The 13,188-nt window shown below is 39.3% G+C and overlaps 1 protein-coding gene across 4 annotated transcripts; it reads right to left on the bottom strand.

Moving 5' to 3' along the window:
* Nucleotides 1-3,422: 3,422 nt before the first annotated feature.
* Nucleotides 3,423-12,992, bottom strand: chst1 (carbohydrate (keratan sulfate Gal-6) sulfotransferase 1). Of its 4 annotated transcripts, none has more exons than XM_034685152.1 (7): nt 12,940-12,992; nt 12,588-12,630; nt 10,828-11,207; nt 8,760-8,973; nt 8,439-8,665; nt 5,574-5,791; nt 3,423-3,964 (listed from the first exon to the last, which is right to left on the bottom strand). In XM_034685152.1, exons 3-7 carry the CDS (start codon nt 11,167-11,169, stop codon nt 3,628-3,630), a joined length of 1,338 nt encoding a protein of 445 aa, XP_034541043.1. In that variant the 5' UTR covers nt 11,170-11,207; nt 12,588-12,630; nt 12,940-12,992; the 3' UTR covers nt 3,423-3,627. The 4 variants fall into 4 exon arrangements, with proteins under 4 accessions (XP_034541043.1, XP_034541042.1, XP_034541041.1 ...); XM_034685151.1 differs by lacking the exon at nt 12,940-12,992 and adding an exon at nt 12,762-12,868 and having other exon boundaries at nt 12,588-12,681; XM_034685150.1 differs by lacking the exon at nt 12,940-12,992 and having other exon boundaries at nt 12,588-12,878.
* Between the last annotated feature and the right edge of the window lie 196 nt (nt 12,993-13,188).

The raw sequence follows: 13,188 nt of genomic DNA, 5'->3' as shown, positions 1-13,188 counted from the left end.
TGTGGTTACAACCACAGTGGTAACATAGGATTCAATAATAATCATGGCCGAATGATATAGCTAATGGAACTTGGGCTACCTACAGTGGTAAGATTTAAAAAAATGTGCAGTCCATTTGTAGCCTCCAAGGCGATTATTATTGATTTGTTTGTAAATGTTTGAATTTTTTAGCAGTGTACCTTTACGTGGGCATACGTGGAGCATGGTTGTGGTCTGCACGCCTAAGCTGAAAGTATTTCATGGGCCCATCTTTAAACATAAGATAAATGATCTTGAATGATCATGCCATATGCGTTTCCAGGTGTGTTAGTGTATATATGGATTTTATGGATTGCTTTAAATTGAAAATAGATGTGTGTGTGTGTGTGTGTGTGTGTGTGTGTGTGTGTGTGTGTGTGTGTGTGTGAATGGTTTTTAATTATAACACCAATTGTGGAAAGGCAAAGACATCAGCTGTTCCGGTCCTGTCAACAAAGTAGCTCAGTAGAGGATCCCTGCTAAACGTGGGCCCTGGGGTGACTGCACCCTCTGCCCCCACAGTCGCTCAGCTTACGGCCTAACCTTAACCCTATTAATAACCCCAAACCTAATTATAATCTGAACCCAAACCCTAACAGTACCCCTAGCCCTAAAAGTAACCCTAATCATAACCTTAATCCTAACAGTTACCCTAACCCTAATCATAACCTTAACCCTAACCCTAACCCTAACAGTAACCCTAACCTTAACCCTAACAGTAACCTTAACCCTATTCATAATCCTAACTCTAATCATAACCCTAATTCTAATCATAACCTTAAACCTAACCCTAACCCTAATCATAACCATAAACCTAACCCTAATAGTAGCCCTAACCCTATTTATAGCCCTAACTCTAATCACAACCTTAACCCTAATCATAACCTTAACCCTGTGAACATAATCCTGGATAAAAACCCACTTCAGATCTTTGTCATAAACTTTTTGTGTATCTGCGCAATGACAAAAGCTCATCTCAATCAGCCGAAGAGTTGGATCTTCTGATGAAACAATAAGATGAAGTTAGTATGAAAGCTGTCAACTGTTCACATTACAGTTTATTTCCCCATTGCATTAAGTTAATCTGAAGTTAGATAATGACCAGCTGGACGGACGGATGTCGCTCTGAAGACATTTGATAACAACATATCTCCATGTTATGGACAAAGTTTATTACTCTTACTATATACCAAACTAATTTTTACAACAAACTTCTCTGGCTTCAACGACATATCAGTGTATAACACCAAGAACATTTCTTTGTTTATCCAAGACACTTTGGCTATGACAGCTGAAGTTGGTTTGTGGACATAGACGTAACATCCATGTGATGGTAAAACAAGAAAAAGGCTCATCTGGTCATTGACAAAAAAATAATAGCAGATCAGCTAGAAAAACTGACAATGACAGTTTGCATGGCCAATGACCTTCATATTTGTTCAACAAAAAAAACAAGCTGTTATTAAAAATATAAGCAGTGGTTGAGATCCTGTGTTTTATGAATGGAACATACCTACGACTCTTCTGGTATTGCCGGTTTTTGATTTCTGTATGTATGCAGAAGTTGATAAGTATTCTCCATCAAAGGTTATACTTCATGGATAAGGCTCATCAGTGATGGTGAAAACAAAGCATACTTAATTAAAGTGAAAACTGTGAAAAATAATACAGTAAAGCTGCACATTAAACCAAAACCTCTCTCATAAATTCAAGGCCATTTCTACTGTAAAATTTCAATGACCGATTAGAGATACTTAGCTGTGATCATGTAGTAAAGCAAGACTAAGATAACTAAGATAACTAAACCACTTCATATGGCTCTCTTCAAAGCACCAGACTCTGTTGACAAAGCATTGACTTTACAGTGCTGAACACATTACTTACTGCTTTAATTAATTAATTATTTTGTATATGTGTTAATGAATGCTTGCTGTTTTAAAGGGTTAGCTCAGATGAATTCAATTACAGCCTGTTTAGCTGCTGCTGGCTTAAGTGATCTACTTGAGCTATTCATTAACATTTAGTCATTCTTGATCACCTGAAAATGACCCTGAAATGAGTTATGTAAGGTTTTTATATAACATATATTCTCTATAAGTGATCGGTTTCATTTGAAAACGTGACCCCTTAATGGACCTTTTCCTGTGATGTCACACTCAGGGTGGGAACAAGCAGAAAACTCTGGTGTGGAGAATCAAAGCCAAAGTGGAAGTGCTAAGGACTGCAGATCCCTGAGTGTCCACTTGGCCAAAAGCCAAGGAATCCCCTTTACGTAACAGCCATGTTACATCAAAATGCCCATCTTTACCGCAAAATTAAGCATGTTTGCAGCCTGGCTCAAAAAACAATTTTGGTTTGAATGTCTCATTCATACACATCCTACAGACTAAAAGTTATACCATAGAGTTTATAAAACATGGACATAGTCTTGGTGACTAATCTGAGTTTTGAAGCTGATCGATGATTGTTCGCCATACTAGAAAATGCTGACCAGATTTAACTTCCGGTTAGCAAAAAGCAAAGAGGCAGAGTTAAGCTAGGACGTTGTCCTCCTCATTTACACCTCGAGAGCGCCTGGCACTCAAGTCAGCCATGCCTCTAAAACACATAACCTTGATATCTTAAAGCTAATGAGTTATATAAAAAAATAATTCCTGTACAGTGACTATAGAAATATTGAAAGAGCTATTCATACCAACATCAACCTTGTACCAGGCTGTAAACATTTTCATTCTTGCTGTATTTTTAGAATGGTACAATGGATGCGTATATGGCTTTTGCCGCCAGCCTTAAGTGGATGGTTGACAGCTTGCTTGAAAAACAGCTTCTTTACTTTTGCCTTTTTCACAGCAAACATCCACAATGAGTTATAAATTTGACTCTTAAACATGTGCAGGACAAAATCAAATGAGATAAGAAGAGTCATCTTTTTTCCACAGGGAGTACGAAAATCGAAAGTTCCTTACAGAAACTTTAACTTTACTTAACTTACTCTCAACCAATAAGCTATTTGGGTACAGATTTAACTTGACACTACTCAAACATCTCACCCTGAATGTGACATCACTGGAAAATGGCTGCCATGTGTATATAGTCTACCGACAAAGATTGGACTGTATTTACTACACTATGTGGGTAAAATATATAAAAATGTATAGTGGAAATGAGTAGTTGAATACTTATGGATTGGGAAGATAGATAGATAGATAGATAGATAGATAGATAGATAGATAGATAGATAGATAGATAGATAGATAGATAGATAGATAGATAGATAGATAGATAGATAGATAGATAGATAGATAGATAGATAGATAGATAGATAGATTGATTGATTGATTGATTGATTGATTGATTGATAGATAGATAGATGTGGTAACTGATAACGCTGCAGCAGAATGAAATAATTTCAGGTTGTTTTATAGAGCTTTGAGTTATAAACAGATGGATAGTCACAGCTTTTTTTCCAGCACAGATGAAGTGAGAGGATCCAGATTAGTCAGTGAGACAGCTTTGATTATATCATCGGTTCTTGATAAACTACAGTACTGTCTTGTTTGGATGGTTTCTTAAATCCACACTGAATGTACAGTATGTACGTGGTACTGTTTAAATAAATGGAAGGAACGTCCTGTCCTCCACTAAAGAGTGGGAGAGGTTTCTCAGTTCTTTTGGGTGGAACACTCTCTTGTATCCGAGGAGCTCAAGCAGTGGCTGGCAGGCAGTCTGCGTGTAGACGACCATATCGAAGGACAGCTTCAGCCTCCAGTTCTCGGCATTAGCCGCAGAGTCCCGAACTGTGGTGAACTTCTGCCGTGATGAAAGATCACTGCTCCCCCGGGTGTTGTTGATGATCCACTCTTCCACACTGTGGTCCAGATCCAGACCCAGGAAGCCGTAGAGCTCTCTAGCCTTTTGGAGAGGAAACCTGGCCAAGTCTTCATACCTGATAGAGGACAGAGAGAGAAGACAGAAAAATCAGCCACAAAAGAACAAAAGATACTCAATGTTTTTTTTTTTTCTTTGACCTATGACAGTTAAATAAAGAAATTCACATAATCAATAGATCAAGTGAATCACTCTTACTATATGTCAAATCCTACTTGTGAGACAGAAATGTAATATGAAGAATATCTTAACTTGAAATAATCTGGTTTTAGGATACCACGTTGTCGCGAGATAGAACAACGTAGGGAACTCAGTCACTGTGAGCAACTTTATCAAGTGCTTTCCTTCCATGTTGTAGATCATCTCTTGGTTGTGTTTCATGTTTGTCTCTACAGGCGTTGAATTCTTGGCAACATCTCTTCATGGACCTTTTTTGTGATGGCCACTAATGGACAAATGTCTGCCTCTTCAATAGCTATGAATAGCTATTCAAGCTCTTCAGTGCCAATCCTAACCCTAAGAATTCTGTTTCTATTTATGCTACTCAACACTTAGTCTTTGTCATGGACCTGGGTGCAATGGCTAAGAGTTTCAAAATCTTATCTTCAGCTCTAGAGGAACTCAAAAACCTCTCTTCCAGAAATTTGACTAAATTCATGCTTATATTTTGCTGTACATGACCTTACTGTAAATTTCAAGGGATAAGTTTTAATACTAGTATGCTACAACCAATATACTAGTATAAAATGGAGGAAAGTATTTAATTGTATTAGGGTAAGGTTTACCCAGAAGATGGCACTCCAATAAGCAAGCCACCACTTTGCTGCATAAACCATGCAGGGATATAGCGACATGGACCAGGCTAGTGACATCACTTAGCTTTCTTCCCTCATTAGGGTCATAATCATGCCTTTATATGAATCGGCTATTGAGTTAAGCAAAGTAATGGTTTGCTTGAAAAGACTCATTCTAAGATAACATGTGCAGTGAAGGTTGGTGGTGAGAGTCCAGGCGAGTTACAGTAGGCTGAGATCAACTACCCTACTGTTAGCTAGCAGGATTGCAAACTCCTCCTGGCAAAGACAGAGGGTACTAGAAAGAGCTGCACAGCTGCACAGACATTGCTCACTGTGCAGTTATAACTTATTTTATATACCAGTGTGATGCATCTTGCAGATGCAATATGTCCCTGCAGGTAGGTTTTGAATACATTTTTGTATGAGGTTGATGACGCTATTAGACATGTTTCTTCTGTCTTTCAAGGACTACAAATAAAAAAATAAAAAAGGAGTACTTTAACCTTCAGGAGTTTGTGACTCTACTAAGTGTGACAAATGCTTCTAGATAGTTTCAATCTCTTCTAATTTCCCCTGTGGCTTTAAAGAGTGTATGTCACCGCTCAAAACTCACTGTAGTTTACCTCCTGATGGTGTATTAGTTTTTGATGAAAATACTTAAGGGGAGCTCCTAACACATAAAAAAATATTTTTATGATTTTTATGATTTTAGCAGGTTTTGGATTGTACATTTATTGGTTTGTTCCACTTTTAAGTCCACTGGTTTGATATAATCAGGTCTGATCCCCCTTTCTAATACAAATCCCTGTAATTGGAAGTACGATCATCACAGGTAACTGTTGTCTACAAATGTTATCCTGTCGTTCTCACCTGAGCAGCATGTATCTCCCTCTGAGCCAGGCAGGTCTGGCCAGGCCTGTGGACACAGATCTGAGGAAGTCCTCACACACTGCATTGATCTGTCCCAGGTCCAGGTTGTGGGGTCGCCGTCCAGTCGCTCTCCACAGACGCCACAGACGGTAAGTGTCTCGAAAAGTCTCGATACGGGATGCCAGGATGCCGCGTGGATCTCTTACAAGTTGGACCACCTAATGATGATGGACGACAATAAAACAAATTCAGCAGGAATACACAGTGGATGTAAAGTCAGTGACAGCTAAGAGGTCTCTGAATATCTTGGCACAAAAGCATGTGTTTCACAGTTTCTGGCTTGCCTCACAGAAATGTTGTTAATAAAGACAAAATAAAAAGGGACAGCAGCAGTGGTACCTGCAGTAGTTTATGGTGTGTTCAGACTTAATGCAAAGTATGCTCCCAGTAAAAAATTACATCATAATGGCTAGAATAACAAAGAGCTTTAAGTTTCACTTCTTTAAAATAATAATACTCTAACTTTGCAGTTGAAAGTGAACTTAAAGAATAGGCTGCAGCAGCATATGCACTTACAATGTGCACTTACATTAGTCCCTGTTCTGGCTTTTTTGCCTTTATTGAAAGGACAGCTGAGGAGAGGCAGGAGACGTGGGGGATAAAGAGTGAGGGAAGATATGCAGCAAAGGGTCTTAACTTACAGGGTCGTCAAACCAATGGCTGCTGCAATGAGGACTGAAGCCCTTGTATATGAGGCGTGTGTTGTAACCATAGACTGTAAAAAATATGGACGTAGTATCCGTGACGTCACCCATCTGTTTCTGAAGAGCTGTTTTGAGACCAATCGGCTGCGGCAGCCAAATTGCTTCTGTCGAGCCAGTGTGATGTAAAGAGGCGGGCTTTGAGCCTCCTAGCCAACAGCTGCAGTGTTCCCACAGGCAGCTGTGCCTCTCATTGGAAGACTGGTAATCTCAATATCTTCGAAATTACCGAATTAGAAAAAAATTCACCCCCCTCACAGTGAGAGGACATCGAGAAATTAGCTTTTCAGACTACACTCATCTTTTGTACCAGGCTGTAAACATGTTTATTAATGCTGCAAAGATCGTCTTTTCCCCATTCATGTGTATGTGACTTCCGGTACTTCCGGAGCCAGCCTCAAGCAGATCCTCGATGAACTGCAGCTTTTAACACTTCCACATTGACTCATATTTTTAGACCGGAGGTTGCCGCTTGGTTGTAACCCAGGCAAAACAGACGACCAGATAGGTAGCACCATTTGATGGAACACCAGCAAACATGTCATCAAACTGGATGCTTGTCAGCCTCAAGTAGCCAGAGGCAGCGCTTAAATCAATCAAGCAATGGCTTCTTGAGAAGGTTCAACCAACATGACTAAAACAGGAAGAAAATGTAATAATGGGAAAAACAAAGTTTTATATGAATATTCAATTTTGTAAAATAGTGGATAATTCAAGTTTATGGAATCTAAGTTCTGTAGAATTTTGTTTTTTTCTGGACAGCTTTAAACTTAAACAAAGCTATATTTAGAGTAAGTAACACTAATTAATTCATTTTCCAAAAAATTGAGTTGAGCAAATTATGTATTGTCTTGTAATTTCTGAGCATTTAGTTCTCTAAATGAACTAATACGATGTGAAATTAGAAGACAGGAATTTTTGTGTGTCTCCCCTTTCATGGGGTCTCCATCCTAGAATTCAATACAAAGTAATTAAACACTAGTTTTTTTTCTGCAACCATGTAACACAAGTAAATAGGTGTGAAATTGGTCTAGATTGCAGAACCCTAAGTCCATTAAAAGTATGGGATTCATGATTGATTGGCTGAATTGTCAGTCAAGAGCTTACATAGACTATTGTTAGCAAAGCAGAGGCTTTTAAAAGTAAACTTTTAAATTGGCTCTCTAAAGAGCTTCTCAACCCAGGCTCTTTAGATTGTTGCATCTTCCTTGTACTTGGCCCATTTAAATCCCTCAGTGATCTGCAACACATGGTTTATTGTTAAAGGTTTTGTACATGTGTTTGGTGTATCTCAGGGACTGAGTTCATTGTCACTGCATGTTCAGTCAACACCAATTTAGAATTATATTGATTGATTTGCCCAGCCTTCTGTCATCCAGTCCACCATGTGCTCCGCTAGTGAGGAGCTGTCAAATACGACCACCTGACTCAGTAGTGACCAGTCATTACAATAACCAGTCAGACATAAAGAATACTCTGCTCATAGATTTTTTGTTTTTGCAAAATTCCTTTAAAGTAATTTTTATTCCTTGACAGTTCTTTTAAATTATTTTTTTGTCTCTTAAAATGTGTTATTTCTCAATCCTTGCCTTTTGCTGCCTGCCTAGTTCATTCTGCTGCCCTTGTTCAGAGCTTTCTACTTTACATTTTTGTAAAAGAGCTCTATAAATACAGTTCATATACGTATACATCTGATCAGAAATATTCCTCTCATTTTTCACTTCTTCTAGATTCAATGCAAATAATTTCCTTTGCACACATTTATCATAATATACAGAGCGTATGCCTGAAATGTCAGTCAGATGTTGTGTCTACGCTTTAGATCCAGTCCATGGCCTTTGCCATACTACCATAATGCTCTACTAACTGGTTGTCCACAAACACAGATGACAGATAGGATCTTGTAATCCACACAGGCACGTGGACATTAACCCTTCAAGAAAAAGAGGGCTGGTAGTGCTAGCTCTGCTAATGTTAGCCACATTCTTTCATTTGATATCAATTACAAGCTGAATCTGAGATCCAATACCTACTGTTCATGTAGCTCTTATTAAATTAGAGAAATGTTGTGCTATGTAATGAAAATATCAGCTGTGATTTCTACCTTCAGGTTGAGTCTTGAGTCCTCAATTAGCGCTCTGAGGTCACTGATTTGGGGAATCCGGACAGTTTTGATGGCTGCATGCTGCTTCGTACTACAGGTGTCAGCAGCCAGGGATAAATTGAGTGCTCCACATCTCCTCCCACACTCCCCCTCATCAGTCAGGACCAGGCTCTGAGCCTCCCGGCCCAGAGAAGCCTCACATACAGGGGGGGAGCACAGTGACCGGCCTATAAACAGGATACATACAGTATAAAGACATGAAATGCATCAGAAATGTACATTGAGAATAGTATAGTTTGAATATCATTATGTGTTCCTTACTGGCTCCTCGTCTGAACAGTTTGTCAGTAGTGTGATTGGAGGGCCGAGGTCTTATGTAGCTCTCCAGACTGTTGAGCTGACAGTGGTACAGGGACCTCAGCAGCTCTCTAGCTGCTCCCAGCATCACCCTCCTCTCAGCCAGGTTCCTGCTCTGCGACAGGCGAGGAAGCAAAGCCAACTGGACATGGTACAAAGGCTCGAACATGTAGAACACCTGGGATATGAAAAATATTTAGAAGCCATATATGAGACGTACTGTAGCAGAATTAATTTCATCATGATTAAATAAAAGTTTGGTGCCTAAGTTGTTGCTGAGGTGAAAGCAAGTGCTACTCTGTTGAATGGATTTTTTTGGGCCCAGGGGATGGCCCAAGTGGGTCACTGACTCGTGTATGAAGTTTGTGCACACATACTGCACATGTCTAAAAATCATTTAATCATGAATCCTGGCTACACTAACAATATCTACTTAAAAAATGCTTTAAGGTCTCAGTCTGTAGAAACTTTGTATAGTTTTATTTCACTTTTTTGTATTACTTTATTTATTTATTTTTTGCCTTTTTTAGGAACACAAGTGCCAAAATGTATCTTCCATGTTTACTTTTAGGGACTCAAAGGCACAGTGAGCAGTCGCGTGAAATGAAAATGTGCTAAAAGGGAATGACACAATAGCTACTTGCCGCCTGTTGCAACAAGTTCAATGAGTTGGTTTGAACGTAAGTCCTGCCTCTGACCGCATGAGTAGCCAATCATAGTTATTTTGATGGTACCAATTGTGGTCAACTAACATTTAAAGGGGGGTCGTGCCACCCAAAGGCCACCCCCTTGAAATGCCCCTGCTATTCTGTCTATTTTTGTACTTGTTGGGAAATTCCTAATTCTGAAGTATTGGAAGTTTGGCCAACTAAAATCAAACTAATGTTGCAGAATCTTGGAAACAGAGGAAGGATTAAAACATCAAACTTATCTTAACAAAAAATGTGAAAAAAATCCTACATCAATTGTCATACCACTCAATCAATCAATCATTCTTTTTATCTAGCACCAATTCACAACAAATGTTACCTCAACACGCTTTACAAACAGAGCCAGCTTAGACCGTACTCAAGAAGACATGATGTTCTTGGAGTAAATAGCAAACCAGAGCTGTTCTCCAGCAAGCTGTATTTTGAATTACTAATTTGTATGGAACTTATGTATTGCTACTGTATATCATGGTACATGTACTTTACTGTATCTTAATATCTGAACTTGTATGAGGTTTAATGTTACTGAAAGCTGTTTATATCAAGGCTCATCAGCTGACAAGAGTTGAAAATAAGTAAAGACTATTAACTATCCGCGCAACTAATCAGTTTCATGTACTTTACTGGAGCTATGTTGAATTTCATTGGTTCTACCTAATAAAATAAATTTAATTTAACTTGGTGTTCTTGTGCTTAGGGGCTTTGAACATTTTTGAAAATGTGGCAATTGCAAATACACCTTAGGGCAGCCTGGAGGCCACTTTACTTTCCAAAGACACATACTAATCTATTTCGCTGTAAGTGAACCAGTTTTAAGCTTTTAATACATAAATCCAGCTTGCTTACTTTGGTGTTTACTTTCTCCTGCTTTCCTCCACTGTCTGTTGTTTATGCATATATTGACATTTGGCTTTAATAGTTGTTAATGCATAAACCTAACAGCATTGGAGTGCTGTCAGTGACCATTGCACAGCCTATTTTTAGCTCTGAATTTCAGTGCAACACAACAAAACTTCCTCTATCCTGTCAAGGGAATTGCACTGCTATTGCAGATTCAAATCTACTTTTAGACACAAAACATGGGAGACTTTATGTCAAAGAAAGCCAAAGAAAGAAGAATACATCTCTTTAAAAGTCAAAGAATGATTCCTCATATTCTAACATGGCTATTTCATACTGAAGTCATTGGCAAACAACAGAAAATAAGTGTGCTCCAGTTTAGCCTCAATGAATTGACCAAAGGTGTTTCTAATGTCACTTTAAATGCACAAGTGTTTGATTAAATGTGAAACAAGTGGTATGTAACAACATCAGAGTCTTACCTCTGGATGCTGGTTGAACAGCTGACCCACAAAGGAGGATCCACTCCGTGTCGTAGCCAGAATCAGGATGTGAGTTCTCTTGTTGGCGTTAGAAGAGTCAGAGGTAGGGGCAGGGGAGGAGGGTGTCCGGGTCTCATCACAACCTTGGTCTGAGCTCTCTGCTGTCTCCTGGCCCAGTTTTGTCAGATCTTTGAGGCTGCAGTTGACCGCATGGCCCCTTGGTGCCAGGCCCACAGAGTACAGCAGGCTTAGAGGCTTAGTGGAAAAAGTGCGGATAGCCGTGTACTGGATGGCTATGGATGCTAACACCAGCAGCATCATGGACTTCCAGGAACATTGCATGGTGGCTGGATGAATTCATCAGGAAGCCACAGCACAGTCTGCAAGAGGAGGAGTCAAATACAAAAGAGTATAGGGGAAAGATTTTTGATTTCTTGACTGTTATAGGTCACTCTTAAGGTGTGTTCAGACCAAAGCTGTTTGTTCTTGTGGTACAATAAAGACTCTTATGGTTGGTATCCAATCTGGGCAACACAAACTATTTACATTTCTGTCATTCATGTGTTCCAGGAACTCCATTAATTAAACGGACATAAAGATGCTGCATGAATCTTCTTGAGGACAGACCTGACAAAGCATGAATCTTCACCTTACAAAGATCTGCACAGAGATCCCCTGGATACAGTAAAACTGCCACTCATCTGAGACAGACAGGCACTTATGAAACATTGTGATGGTTGGTGTCCATCCAAGAAATCCTGGCACCAATTAAATCATCCAACTGGTCACTGTCACACCTCAAGTAGCTGGAAGCAGCATAAAAATGCATCCTGACACAGCTACAGGAGAAGATGGTAAACTCACTTTGGCTTGGAGGAATCTGTCTCTAGATGATGTTATGAAATCAGACACTATGTCGCGTGTTTTTCAAGGAGTCTAAGTTGTATATGGTTTATTCTTATTATTCAACATTTGTAAAAGGTCCAGTAGTTGATAATAAGGTGATATTTAAAATGTCCAAACTTCCTGCATTGGAGCCTGACATATTAATATTAAAGGTAAGATTTTATGTTTTCCTAATAGTATTACTATTTTATAATATCTATATATTTTAGAAGTAGTAGTGTTGGTACTGGTAGGGTGTTGAATTGCTGCATTTGTTAATTACGACAAATATCCCCCCAAAAAACGTATATTTTAGCGTCTTTTTTGAAAAAGTGAGACAAACAATTTTCCTGCTCAAATCTTTATTTCTTAGATTCTAAAGACTGCGAATTTTTTTGTTGAACTTTAAAACTATGAAATGAAAAAATATAAATTTCACTTGTTCAAATTAGAATAAGATATTCTACACATTGTCAACAAAAAACAACTCAGTTTTTCCTAAATGGTGCCTGGCCCCTCACACTTGTCCTTACCTCGCCTATGACATATTAAACAGTGGGTAAACACACTTGGTTTCCGCCGCTCTGTCAGTCAATGTGAGCTTAAACGTATTTTTTCAATCGGAAATAACATACAAAAATGACTAATACAAGTGTATTGAAACATAAGCTAACCCTTGCAGTCCCTTTGTCACTCAAATTCCTGCCAGCTGTACCGTTATCTCTCCTTAATTAAACAATGCCGCTGAATATTAGCTTACAGTGACACAGCCCGAGCCTATTATCCGTCATTCCCACCTCATCTACCGGGCCGTCTCATCCATGAATACCGGAGACACTCACACCTCCTCTGGGCCTGACGGCGCGTTTATTTACCTCTTTTTTGTGTCGTTGCCGTCAGCAGGAGGCGGCAGGCTGGCTGTGGAGGAGACATAATCATACGGTTACCGGGAGCTCCACCGATGTTATTCTGTCTGATGTTCACAGAGAGAGGAGGAGGACACGACAAGCAACATATTTATATAATCCAGTGTAGGCAGTCACATTCACCTGGAATTTAACTAGTGCATGTAGCCAAATACGTTTACAAAACACGTCTGATACTGCTTTATATCTATCTTCGTTTCATCGTCATTCTCTCTCTCTCTCTCTCTCTCTCTCTCTCTCTCTCTCTCTCTCTCTCTCTCTCTCTCTCTCTCTCTCTCTCTCTCTCTCTCTCTCTTCTCACCCAATCTCTACACAGGCTTCCTCCACCTCTCCGCCTCTCACCCTCTCTATGATTCACATGTTATCAGGTCTAGGTCAAAACAGTGCTGACATGCAGGCATACGAACATATATAAAGGACACAATCATCATCCCTCTTTTGTGCCAAAGTGTATCGAAATATATCAGAATACACACTTCATTAAAGCTCCTGTAGCCTATAGAGTTTTTAGCTGTGGATGAAACAGTCTCAATGTAACACTTGAGCCTCT

The sequence above is a fragment of the Notolabrus celidotus genome, chromosome 6 (assembly GCF_009762535.1).
Source record: "Notolabrus celidotus isolate fNotCel1 chromosome 6, fNotCel1.pri, whole genome shotgun sequence".
NCBI lineage: Eukaryota > Metazoa > Chordata > Actinopteri > Labriformes > Labridae > Notolabrus > Notolabrus celidotus.
This window is presented reverse-complemented; position numbering and strand designations above follow the sequence as displayed.

Coding starts and splice junctions, on each gene's coding strand:
- chst1 (XM_034685152.1), bottom strand. CDS start 11,169: ATGCAATGTTCCTGGAAGTCCATGATGCTGCTGGTGTTAGCATCCATA. Junction 8,974..10,827: donor TGTTCAACCAGCATCCAGAG/GTAAGACTCTGA, acceptor TTCATATCCCAG/GTGTTCTACATGTTCGAGCC. Junction 5,792..8,438: donor ACTCAAGACTCAACCTGAAG/GTAGAAATCACA, acceptor CATCATCATTAG/GTGGTCCAACTTGTAAGAGA.